At 47.6% G+C, this 13334-nt stretch overlaps 1 protein-coding gene and 1 non-coding gene across 5 annotated transcripts in view; both read right to left on the bottom strand.

Annotated features, from left to right (window-relative positions):
• Positions 1-12471, bottom strand: part of DPP9 (dipeptidyl peptidase 9) — a 52076-nt gene extending 39605 nt beyond the window's left edge. For 2 of the 4 annotated variants that reach the window (XM_020971326.2, XM_020971327.2), the window contains exons 1-2: positions 12270-12470; positions 8218-8307 (exon numbers count right to left, since the gene is read on the bottom strand). In XM_020971326.2, coding sequence (XP_020826985.1) covers positions 8218-8273 — 56 coding nt within the window. In that variant the 5' untranslated portion in view covers positions 8274-8307; positions 12270-12470. Of the gene's footprint in view, positions 1-3110; positions 3131-8217; positions 8308-12269 lie in introns of those variants that run through there. The other 2 variants (XR_002321481.2, XM_078153993.1) reach the window with 2 other exon arrangements.
• A 426-nt stretch (positions 12472-12897) lies between these two features.
• On the bottom strand, positions 12898-12970 carry TRNAV-CAC (transfer RNA valine (anticodon CAC)). Its single transcript has one exon. It is a non-coding gene; the product is annotated as a tRNA-Val (tRNA).
• Positions 12971-13334: the final 364 nt, after the last annotated feature.

Below are 13334 nucleotides of genomic sequence, written 5' to 3'. Positions count from 1 at the left end.
CATAATAAATGATGAACTGGATGGTATCAAGCAAACCTGGGAAGACTAGCATGAATTAATGCAGTGTAGCATGAGCAGAGCCCGGACAACAGTTTACACAACAACAACCAGACTGTAAAGACAAACAACTCTGAGTAACTGAAGAGCTCTGATCAATGTAACAGTCAGCCACTACTCTAAAGAACCAGTGATGAAACACTGTACCCGTCTCTTGACAAAGAAGTGACAGGTGAAGGCGGAGAATTAGAGATACATTGCTAGATATGTCCCATATAAAGATCTATTGTGTTTGTCTATGCAAATTTGTTAAAATGGGGGTTTTTTTCTTTTTCATTTGGGAGGGAAAAACAGACAAGCAGGAAGGACAGCGTTGAAAGTTACATGTTGAATTTCTTATACACTTAGAGGGAAAAGCATGTCACACAGGGTGATTTGCAATTTTCCATGCAATTCTTTCTAATCTCTTTTACATATGGAAATGTTCATTTTGTTGGGGTTCAGAATTTCTTTTAAATTAAATTTAAAAGTAAAATTTAAGGAGGGAGAAATCAGTTTCAGCTGAGGTAGGAAGGGATGTGGGGGACAGAAAATCAAGGGAGGCTTCACTAAGGAGGCAGCATCTGAGCTGGGCCTCAAAAGAAAGACCAGCAGCAGTGAGGAAGAAGTATGATCCCAACTTGTGGACATGAGAAGGTAAGACAGTCATTCTGTTGGTTGGAATAGAGAGCAGATGAAAGGAGGTTAATGAAAAGATACTGGAAAAAGAGGTTGGAACCAAACTTCAGAGAGCTTTAAAGTCAGACCCAGAATGGCTCTTGTCCTGACAGCAGGAAGCCAACGGCAGTTTTTTGAGAAGGGGAGGGGCACGGGCAGACCCATGCACTGGCAAAGTTATTTTTACAAAGTCACAGAATCTTAGCGTGGAAAAGACCCTTGAGGTCATCTGGTCCAGCTGGTCCTTAGAACCTGAATCACCTCTAGGCTACGATCACCAAGTGGGCATCCAGACTCTGCCTGAACATCTCCAAAAAACGAAGGGGAAACTCCCACTGACACAAAGTAGCCCAGGCCATTTTCTACGAGCCTTTGTTTTCCAGAGAGTCTTCCTTATACTGAACTAAAAACATGCTCCTCTGTAACTGCCCCTCATTGCTCCTGGTTCTGGTAAACTGGGTCATTTACAGCAGTATTTAGACTGACTTTTAAGCAAATATTTGTCTGCCCAGGGCAGCAGCGTACTGCTGACTGAGTAGGGTAAGAATGAAGAGAAGGAAGATGCATTACTCTCTGGGGGAGTGTCATGGCCAAAGCAAGTGGCAGCAGCAGTGTGACAGCCAATCACTGGGTACCTGAAAGCTACAGCTGCTCCCCTACATGGGACGAAGAGTAGGGTGTCCACTGAAGCCACAGCATGCTGAGTTACTGCCTCAACCTGCTTTACTTACCCTTACTGTACATTTTCCTGTAACCCTAAACACCTACAGAGAGCCACTAGGGATGCTTTTTAAAGGGCGAGGTGTCACCTGCAAGGTATTATGCCAGTGTCAAAGGTATGGAGGTCACAGCTTGATTCGGAATCCTATGACTCAATTTGCTAGGCAGAGCCCTATAAGGTTCTGTGCAGTTCAGTGAGAGCACTGCACAGTGCACAGAGAACAGCACAGTGAGAGACATATAAAAATAATCTCACTGTCAGACTCTTTCCTCTACCTGCAAGTCATGTATCAGGAGTCTGCTAGTTGCTCAGAGGGCAGACTTTGCATTTTTCAGTTCCTCTGGGAGAACAGCTTCTATTACTGAAGTCAGTGTTCATTTGCAAGGAAGAACATTTGGAGGTAGGAAAGCATATACTACCTCGACCTTGTTGGCTGCTATTACGTGCTTGGCAAGATAGGGGCAAAAGGCTTTTTAAGACAAACAAGAAGCAGACCTATGTTGATCACCACCTCATTTAATGTTTGTAACTTCCATTTGCAAGAGCCTTGACTTAAATATACAGCAAGGAAGTGTTTCCCATTTAAAAGGGAACTTGTCTGGACTGGAACTCTCACAACTACTCTCATTTGGCTGTGAGCTTCTCATTATGGGAGGGCTTAGTTCAAGCAGAGGCTAGACAACCACTCAGCTATGTTTCCCCACCAACCAGTCAAAAGCAAATTTTTATCAATTTGTAAAAAGTATCACCAGAAGGCCTTCCTTCTTAAAATGGCCCCTCTACTGCTATCACACTTCTCTCACCCCCATCCTCTGCTGTTCCAAGCTGTCGTGCAAAAGTTGTGGGGTATGATATGGATGTGTTCTACAGTCTGGATTGGACAGGCAGGCTGCAAGTCTGACAGTCTGGTCTACACTTGCTACCCTCACTTCCAAACCTCCCATTCACTTCTCAGTTCCTTACAATCTGGTTTCCAACCCCACCACTCACCTGGAATGGTTTCCCTCAAGGTTCTCAAAGGTCTCACCTGCTAAATCCAGAGGGCTTTTTTCAGTCCTCTGCAGCTTCTGACACTGCTGACTACCCTCTCCCTCCTGGACTGCATGACATTGTTCTCCAGGTGTCTCCACCTACTGTCTGTCGGATCATCCAATCTCAGAGTCCCAGTACAAGGTTATTCACTGCTTGCTCCCCACACCCACTGGCATGAGGACTGTGAAGAGTTCTGCCCTGGGCATGCTTTTCTCACTCTATACCCTCACTCTTACAGATTTTTTCAGCTCCCATGGGTTCAAATAACTTCTTCATGCAGATGACTTCCAAATCTCTAATCACAGACCTACAGACCCACCTCCTTCAGTCCACCACCAACGGCCTCCTTGAGAACTCTTTCAAGCTTAACATGTCCAAAGTAGAACTCATCACTCCCTTCAACTCCCATTCAACCCACTCTTCCTCTAAATGTCCTTCGGTCTTTAGCACACCATCATCCTTTCAGTCACCCAGGTCTGTGACCCAGAGTCTTTCATTCTGGATTCTCCTGTCCCTCACCTCCCATATCTGATCAGTTGCCAAATTTCACTGATCTTACCTCTATGATACCTCTCGCATCTGTTTCCTTCTCTCCACTCACCCAGCTACCACCCTAACACAATAGTACAGAATAAGTGGATACCATGCTAGTCCTCAAGTTAGGAAGATGCTGGTTCAAATCCCACTTCTGACTCCTGCCTTCATGACAACTGTTAGTCACTCAACCTCTCTGGGCCTCAGTTTGCTCATCTGAAAAATGAGGACACCAGTTGTTAGACTCAAAGATAATGTTCACCAAGTGTACTCTTACAAATTAAAGTTATAAATGTCACATGGTATTATTAGTTCAGGTCTTCATCGCCTCTGGCCTAGACTACTGTAGCAGTCCCACAAGTGGCCTCCTTGCTTACAGTCTCTCCCTTCTTCAGTCAGCCTCCAAAAGGCCAAAATAATCTTCCTAAGGCACAAGTCTGACCATATTACTCCCTCCTAAGGCCAGTGGACCAACGCTTTGGTCTAGCATTTAAAGCCTTTTCCTAATCTGGCTCCCACTAGCTTTCCAGCCATATTTCATACCACTCTTCGTGAACCCACTGTTTCATCCAAACTAGATGACTAGCTATTTCTCAAATTTGAAGCCCCATCTCCCACTTGCATGCATCTGCTCAAGACATTCCCCAAATTTGTCACGTATTCTCTATTTATCCCTACTTCTCAGAATGTCTGAGATTTAGCCCAGGTGCCACTCGCAGGCTCCATGAAGCCTTCTCTCACTTCCCCGCTAGGTCCTCGATTCTGCTTGTATGCGGATATCTACAGCCTCCTTTCTACCACTGGCCCCCAAAAGAATGAAAGCATGCCCATTAGGGTACTTTGAGAATAGTCAGTGCTTAATGTCTGTCAGATTGAATTGAAAATAGCAACACTGGGATTTGAACCTAAGGCCTCAGGCTGCTGTGCTGGTTCCATTCAGCAAGCAACCCGCCACTCACCACTGCCCCTGTTGCAAAGCACTCCTCCCAGTCATGTCCCTATCTATCATCACCTCTTCTCAGCTCCCATTTTCTAAAGAGGGACAGAGCAGGGGAGAGACACAGGAAGGCAGGGAAGAATTTCTCACTGATTTTGACACCCTATTTTACTGATCAAGCATTTAAAATGCCACGTCACATTTGTACAGAGCATTATGACCACGGAGCACTTTCACAAACATTAGCTCACTTGAGCCTCATGCCACCCTCAGAAGAGCCACAAAGCAGGAATTACTGTCTCTGTTTTACAGAGGTAGAAACTCAGTCCAAAGCAGGGAAGTCCAACCCAAAACAAGTACTTATTCAGTGTCTACCATATACACGGCACTGTACTCGGGCCTGGGGGCTCAAATACCAAATAAAAAAGCTCCAGACACCAAGGAGCTTACATTCCACTAGAAGGATATAGTCAGTCAATAAACGTTTATTAAACAAGTGCTAAGTGCTGGGGATACAAAGGAAGGCAAAAAACAGCCCCTATCCTCGAGAGCTCACAATCTAATGGGGGAAGTAACATGCAAACAACTACGTACAAACAAGCTCTAGACAGGATAAATAGGAAATAATGAACAGTGGAAAGCCACAAGCATTAAGGCGGACTAGGAAAGGCTTCCTGTAGAAGGCGAGATCTTAGCTGAGACTTGAAGGAAGCCAGAGAAGCCAGGAGGTGGAGATGAGGGTACAGCATGTACACAAATATGTGCTTAATACATAATTCCAGGACAGTGACAACAGGGGGATCAGGAAAGACTTTCCAAGGACAATAGCACACGAGCTAAGCCTTGACGGAAACTAAGGATTCTAAGAGGCAGAGGGAAGGATGTAGTGAATTCTAGGAACAGGGGGAGAAGGTCTGCATAAGGCCCAGATGTAAGAGATGGAACACCACGTATGAAGAAAAGCAAGAAGGCCAGTCTGGCTCGACCGAAGAACATGTGCCGTCATTTGTAAGGCTGGAAAGGTAGGCTGGTGCCAGGTTGTGAAGAGCTTTAAATGCCCAGAGAAATCTGTATTTGATCCTAGAGGTAAAAACACATGGATGACCAAGAAGAGATGACTTCTTATCTGCCTCTACCACAGACATAGGATTAAAGCAGAAGGCAGGAAAGTCTCTGATCTCATTCCCACTTCTTATTCCATTGTTTTGGCAAGAGCTTCAGAAAGAAGAAACACAGCAACACTGGAACTGGAAGGGCCCCTAGCAACCAGCTGGTCTAATTCTGTAGGTGAGGAAACCGAGGCCCCCAAAGTAAAGTTTGCTCAAGGTCCCGTGGAGGTAGTGAGCAGCAGAACCAAGGCTTGAACTCATGCCTTGGGACTCCAAATACAATGTTCTTGCCACCATATCATGTTGCCCTGACACATATGTCAAGATCTGCTAAACCATCTGGCTACCCCAGGCTTACCCTCCACTTCTAGTTGGGCCAAAGTACTCTCCAAGAATTAGGTCCTGACAGCCTCTCTGGCCCCAATCCCAGTCATAAATATAGAAGGAACAACATCATCGACTCTCAATAATCAAGCCTAGACTCCATCCTCCAAACGCATTGACCAAAAAACCACAAGCTCAAGCATATGAGGCAAAAAGAGAGAAAATACTTTTGAATCAGACGCCTGCAGATGGAACACGGCATGAAACCACAGTCAAGAAGACAACGAAGGATGTGATGAGACATCTGGCAAAACTTTCAGAAACCTTCAAAGACGGTGCCACATGTCCCAGCCAGCCAGCCCCACTCTCTCATCTAGACAGGAGTTGGTCTGGCAAAGCAACATATCCCTTGCCTTCCGAAAGGCAAAGGAGTTTTTTTAAAGTCACCCACTACCTACTGGGAATAGAGCACGAAGCTGGGACAGGTGAGTGAACAACTGTACCTTTAAGAACAGGTCTATAACAGCTCTCCATGCCCACCCCCAGGAAGCCTACTTCAGCTCACAATTTGAAGAGTTTGCACAGCTTGAGAAATGCAAGCAGATTTGGGGCAAACTGATGAACAATGCCACCTACACATTCTTTCAGCCAATTGGGGCAGCCCCTTCAAAGGTGGTGATGTCATCAAACAAACAACCTCACACTACTCAAGAAAGTCATTTCCAAGGCTAGGTCAGATTTCAGTGGCCTCAGTCTATCTGGGTCCTTTGATAATTCAACTCCTGCCTGTCTGAGTATCTACTCAACTTCTAGAACTTCCTTTCAGACAGCAAAGGTGAGCCACGGATGTGAGCTAAGAAGACATACAGATTATTATCACCGGCTATAATCCACTGAACATTCAGTGAACAGCAGAGGAAGAAGAAGGGAGGAGGGAGAGGGAAGTCCAGCAGGTCATTCATTATCTTCCTGGGTGTGCAAGGTATTACCCCAACCTCAGAATTCTAGAAGGGAGGGAGGAGTGTGTCTGGCAATGGAATTCCAAAAGGAGAGTCCCAGGAACAAAGGTCCATGGCTGCAGATTCCCCTGGGCCCAGGATGAGCCAGGCATCCCTAGGGAAATCTAACCCTTATCTCTACCAACAAAAGCTGTTCCTCCTCTCCTTCCACCTAATTTAGTCCTCAGAAATGATTTTTAGCCTCTAACAATAATAAAAATACATAAAGTATTTAAATTAAGAACAGACCAATTAACATCCCCAGCTGACCCAATCCCCCAAAAGGTATCTGTGGCAGGAACCCATCCAGTATTCAAATCAAGCAACTGGATACTCCTTTTCATTTTTTAAGGACCAGAATTGTGATCGGTTTGTTTAGTGGTTTGTTTGGGGTTTTTTTGGAAGAAGGAATTCCAGGTGATGAAAGTCCTTCTACCAATGTAGATTTACAGCTCCTCTGCAAGCAGTCTTAGAAAATGCCTGGGGCACTTTGAGGTTGACTAAGGTCATGCAGCCAGTATATGTGTGTGTATGTTGGGGGGGGGGGCTATGGGAAGAGAGAAGAGCAAGGCTGGAACCCAAGTCTTCTTGCCTATGACCAGTCCTTTTACCTATTTAGCAGTGCTGCCTCTCAGCCTTTTTTCTCCCTTAAAACCATTTCCTCCAGCTGTAGCACTGGAATGTGGCTGGGAAAGGACTCCCTACATATCATACCCCAAGTCTCTCCCTTTTCCCCTCCTTCCAAATGAACCTGCAGACTGGGTTCAGTGAAGTAGGAAGCAGCACGATTCTCATAGATCTCAACCAAGAGCTGGACTATATTTGCACTGAAGCCACAGTAGTGTAATGGAAAGCACGATGGGTTTAGAGTCAGAAGACCTGGGCTTGAATCCTGGCTCTGCCCTTGAGTAACTCATTTTCTCAGTTTCCCCACTTGAAAAATGAAGGCATTGGACTAGATGATCTCTAAGGCTCCTTCTAGCTCTAAGAGTCTGGATCCTATGGCCAGTGCCAAATGCTTCCACAGGCTGATAACTGCAAAGGCTTTTGGCACCGAGACAGAGCTCCATGGGCCAACGTTACCCCAAAGCTCAGTTTGGGCTTACTAAGCAGTGGCGGTGTGATATTAAGAATCCGAATTCTAGAATGTTCCACCACTCTGGCAGCCTCAGCACCCAGCTCAAATGTACAAGAGACTCCATACATCTCCCTTATATACACCAGGCACACCATATTTATTTATTGAACTGAACTGCAATTGCCACGAAATGTCTGGGCCAGTGAGGCCCATAACCAAATCCCCCTTCCCCCCCAAGGTGTGATTCAGCAGGCAGTTCTTAAGTGACAGGGATGCAAACACAAAGTGTAACAGTCCTGCCCTCTCAGAGCTCACAAGCTACTTGGGCTGGGCTAGCTAAGAGCCCCAGGAACATGGGCCCACAGACTGAGGCCTCACAGGACCGCAGAGGTCACTTAGCCCAAATTCCCTTATTTAAGCCAGAACGAGGCCAGCGGAGCTGTAAAATGGGGGGTAGCACGAGGGGACCGTGGGCACGCCCAGCTGGCCTCTTTCTCCCTTTCTACTCTTCTGTCTCCAACCCTTGGGTATATTTTGATATTTTGGCCATCTGATCCAGCAGAAGGAGCTCTGTACCGGGAATCAGAAGACCCATGTTCTGACCCCAGGTCCACCACCCCCTAGCATATGACTACTAGCAATTCCCTTTTCTCTGGGGTTCTCGCTTCTTCAGCTGTACAACAGGGGGAAGGGGGTAAGAATGAGATGGTTCCCCAAATCCCTTCCAGCTCTGACCATCAGTGACATTCACAGACAAAGTGGCAAGTTACCTTTTCCAACTTCCAGTGGTCTTGCTTTCCAGGCGCAACCTCTTTACCTTCCGCATTAACTACTCAGCAGGCTTCTGATAGGATGGGAACCTAGAAAAGAAAGAGGCCGGATGACAATGGCAGGAATGGCATCAAGGCTCCTCCACATCTTTTGTCTTCAGGAGCTCGCTTTGGTCTATTCGGGCTAATCTCTGAGCCAATGCAACTCTGAAAGACTTTCCAGACTCTATGCCTGAAACACTACCAAAACTCTGCCAAAACAAGGACACCCTGCAGAAAATAAGTATCTTTTCTCTGTGCAGTTTTCCCAGCCTCACATGACTCTGGGGTAGCAGTGAGTAGCCCTCCTTGGGAAAAGGGGAGAAACAAGGCTTCCTGATGTATGAGCGAATCAAAGCAAAGGGCATCATGCCACGGTCACAAGACCATTGCAGGGTTTAGCATTTCTGGAGCCAAGAGAAGCTCAGAGTGAGGAAAAGACCCCAGAGAGCATCTCTTCCAACCTGTAACACTTCTGCAACCAGAAACCACCTTTGCAACAGCTTCCACAAGTGGCTGTTCAGCCTCCAGAGAGCTCCAGGGAGGAAGAAACCACTACCTCCTGAGGCGGCCCAGCTCATCCGGGGGCAGTTTTCTTAGTTATGAAGTTTTCCCTTATGCAAGTCAACACTACTCTGTCTATAACTTGCCCTCACTGGTCCCAGTGCCAGAATTCCAAAGGGATACACCTAAGATCAGAGCACAGTCCTCTGCCCTCTTAGCCATGGTACCTAACATAGTACACACTCAGATGTGCAGGGAGAAAAGGCGCAAGAAGCTCAAGGGAAGAAATAAACAAGATTGCTCCTTCAAAATGCTTTCATATAACAACCCTTCAAAGTCAAAGGAATTAGAGTAGAGTGGCAGACACAGCCACGGATTTGGAGTCAGAGTGCTTGGGAGTTTGAATTCTGGCTTTGCTGTTTATGATGGGCAGACAGAGGTCTAAAATCCAGGAAGACTTCTGTGGGAGTGGGCTTAACCCTGTTTGCCTCAGTTCCTCAAAAAGCTGGAGATAGAGAAAGCTCCAAATGGGGTCATCAAGAGTCAGACACAACTAAAAATGACTAACCACCACAATCTGCTGCTTACTAACTGCATAACTCTGGACAAATCACAACCTTTCTGGTCCTCAATCTTTCAAAAACGATCTCTATAAAGTTCTCTTTCAATTCAAGCCAATGAAAGGACTTATTAAGTACTTATGTGCAAGGTTGTGGGGATACAATGCCAGAATGAAAAGCAGTCTCTGTCTTCTCGGAACTTACAATAATAACTTTATGTAGCGCCTTTCAGTTTGCAAAGCACTTGACATATACTATTTCATTTGACACAGATAAGTACACAAGTGATAATCTGGGAAGGAAAATGAGACTTCCAGTTTTAAGTCCTATGAACCACTCCCAAATCACCCAAAGAAGGCAACAAGGCGGAGAGTGCACATGCAAACTTCCCTAACTATTAAATACCCATATAATTCCAGCACGACTGACCTTCTAAAGTGTCCAGATATGTTCTATTCCAACTACAGCCGGGGCCCTAACCTTTGATTAAATAAATCTGTCAATGACTGGACAGACTTGACAACCGAGATAAGCTATCTGATCTCCTCCCCCCTGGAATTCTCTGTATACCTGGAGCCTCATGTGTTACTCCTCACCCAAAAAACTACTCCAACTCTGAGTAGTACTTTTGGACCACTGCCCTTCCTTCCAGTTCAACTTGGAGATGACACTTTCCACTGTCTTGATTTACCCAGAAGTCACTTGGGAGCTTTAGCAAACTACTCCAAACACACTACAGAATGAAAGACCTGTGATATTTAAACTTTAGTCTCAGTTCCTAATAAGCAAGTTTACTCTTGTCTTTGAAATAGGTGACTCCTTCACAGCCCAAGTAAGACATCAAATGAGCAGCCGGCAGAGAGCTGACTAGGGCGGGCAGAGCCAGCAGAGGTGCTAGGGGATAGGAAAGGTGAAAACTCTAGGGCAAATAAGAATAGACAAGTGGCCCTCCCATATAGAACTTGAAGGTGCAGTTTCTTTATAAAATAAATAGATGCGATGATCTCTAAAACCTTTCTAAGCTCTAAACTGTAACATCATAATAGGATCATAGATCTAGAGGTAGAAGGGAACCCAGAAGTTATCTAGTTCAACCTCTTCATTTTACAAATAAGGAATTCTGAGATCCAGATAGATTAAGCTCAAGGTCATATATGAAATAAGAATCCAAGGCAGGACATGAACTCAGGTAATTTGACTTCAGGGAAAGCTAGGCAGCAGAGTGGATAGAATGCTGGGCCTGGTGCGAGGAAGACTCATCATCAAATCCAGCTTCAGACACTTACTAGCTGTGTGACCCTAGGCAAGTCACTCGATCCTGGTTGCCCCAGTTCCTCATTTGTAAAATGATCTCGAGAAGGGAACCAAAACCACTCTAGTTGCCAAGAAAACCCAGAGTCAGACACAGCTGAACAACTACTTTGACTTCTAGGCAAGTGCTTTTTCCACTATATCACACTGCCTCTCTTGTTGCTGTTGTTACCTAGGGGGAACTAGGTAGTGAGGTGGTTAGAGTGCCGTGCCTGGAGTCAGGAAAATCTTCCTGAGTGCAAATGTGGCCTCAGACATTTTCTAGCTGTGTGACCCTGGGCAAGTCACTTAACCTTGTTTGCCTCATCTGTAAAATAAGCTGGAGAAGGAAATGGCAAATTGCTCCAGTATCTTTACCAAGAAAACCCATGACACTGAACAAGAACTTTGCTTTTTCCATTATACCACACTGGCCCTCAAATCTTTTTACCTATGGAAGTGCGACAGGGAAAGATGAAGACTCTGAGTGCGTTGAAGAAGGTTACGAGGGAATCTGCTGTAAGATCTAGTTGTAGCACAGACTCCCTCCAGGTCATCCCTGGAAGGGCTCTAGGGAGCACTGAAGGAAGGGAAACTGAAAGGAAGACCTAGCCCAAGAACAGTAAACACCTAGAGAAGTTCAAGAACGGAAGGGGGGAGGGGAATTGCGGGGCACTGAGGAAGAGGAGGGCAAGAAGGCTTCATAGTGCTGGATTGGTCTGAGAAGGTGGCAGAGGAAGTGGCCTAAGTGTCTAAAGAGGGCAGCTCAAGGAGGATGAGGATGATGATGATGACAGCTGCCATTCATACAGCTCTTTATTTCATAAGATCTTCACAACAATCCTGTGAGGCAAGGCTCCGATTACCCCCATTTTAAGGAGGAGGAAACAGGAGCTCTGAGGGTTTAAATGATTTACTCTGAGTCCCACGGCCAGATGGAACCGGGAGGCAGGGGCAGAAAGAATTCACAGGCCCTGGAAAAAAGAATAGGTACAAGAGGAAGAAAGGCCTGAAGGAGGGAGCAAGGGAGGAGGCACAGAGAGAGAAGAATGGTACCTGAGAGAAAGGATACCGGAAGGGGAGAGACTGAGGGGGGAAGCCCTAGACAGGGGGGAAGTCCCGTACTGGGGAGAAGGTGCTTTATGGGGAACACTGTGTCTCTCTCACACGGTGGGAGGGTGGGGGGGAGGCAGACCCTGCTACACATACACCCCACGCGCACCCCTGGGGAGGGTCAGAGAGGAGGGGTGTCATCCACGGGGAGGACATATTCACCCATGGGATCTAGGGAGACTCACGGAGAGGTCAGACACTCACACACACACACACACACACACACACACACACACACAGGGAGAGGTCGTCCACCCAGGGGTGACTCAGAGGGGGAGGGTCACCCACACTCAGGGAGGGGCCTTACACATGAGGGCGGGAGAGGGGGCTCACATACCGAAGGGACACGCACACGGGAGGGGAGACGGGGGGCCTTTACACGCAGGAGGCCCACCGTGGGGGAGGGAAGGGGACACAGACAAGCGAGGCCCCCAGTAGAAGAGAGGGTGGGCAGGGCAGACACTGCCCGAGGGCAGGCAGGGCCGGGCCGGGCGGGAAGGGGAAGGGTGGGGAAGGGAGGGGAGGTGGGGCCGGTCAGCTCCTCACCGCGGCGGGGCGGGGTCGGGGTCTCGGGCTCGAGATCGGGCTCCGGTTGGGGCTGGGGGGGGCGGCCTGACGGCTTGTCACTCACACCCGCGGCTTCATGGCCCCGACAGGCGGCCCCGGAAACGGCCGCGGAGGGCGGAGAGGGGAAGGTGGCGGACACGGGGAAACCCGGCGGCTCCGGACCTTTCACCCGGAAGTGGATTCTCCGAGGCGGGGGCATGGACCCCGAAGGGAGGGAGGGCGACACCACCGCCCGGATGTGACCAATGTAGTCGAGGGGAGGAGCGAGAGGGAAGAGGAAGCACCCAATTGGCCGAACCTCAGCGAGAGGCAGAAAGGTGTCCTTCCCCGCGAGCTGAGCATTAGGCACAGAAACCACTGACAGAGGCCTCCCGGGCGGACTATCTTACGAAATGCCGATGTTATGGGTTAGCCAGGCTGTCTTACATGCCGTTGAGGCGGGATCGATTCCCAGCCGGAGCATGCCTTTTCCTTCTTATCTCAAGTAAAATACTGAGGAATCCATGATCCTCTTATTTATTTAGGAGGGTGATATTATCTAAATAAAAAGTTTTTGAGAGCGTATTTCAGGAATCAGAACTCCTCCCTGTCCCTCCGAAAAAGGGGGTGTTTCCGCCCGGGATCGAACCGAGGACCTTTCGCGTGTGAGGCGAACGTGATAACCGCTACACTACGGAAACCAGCCTTACATAGACTCTTAGAAAATCCTAGAGATGAGGAGTCTGCTGCCTGGCCAGTGCTTCTGCTCTGAGCTTGTCCCTCTCTGTGTTCGGATCAAAGTACACGTACGCGTGCGCGCGCGCGCGCACACACACGGAAGGAGCCATGACCTGTGTGATAAACCCTGGTGCATACTCACACACATACACAGAAAGAGGAGCCGTGACCTGTGACAAACCCTGGTGCACACTCACACACATGCACACACGGAAAGAGGAGCCATGACCTGTGTGACAAATCTTGATGCACACACACTTGTAATGAGGAATCATGAACTGTGTGCCAAACACACACTCGAACATTCACACAAACACACACACAGAA

Source organism: Phascolarctos cinereus, unplaced genomic scaffold (assembly GCF_003287225.1).
Source record: "Phascolarctos cinereus isolate Bilbo 61053 unplaced genomic scaffold, phaCin_HiC Scaffold_4;HRSCAF=312, whole genome shotgun sequence".
NCBI lineage: Eukaryota > Metazoa > Chordata > Mammalia > Diprotodontia > Phascolarctidae > Phascolarctos > Phascolarctos cinereus.
The sequence above is the reverse complement of the archived record's forward strand: the minus strand, read 5'-3'. Positions and strand labels throughout refer to the sequence as shown.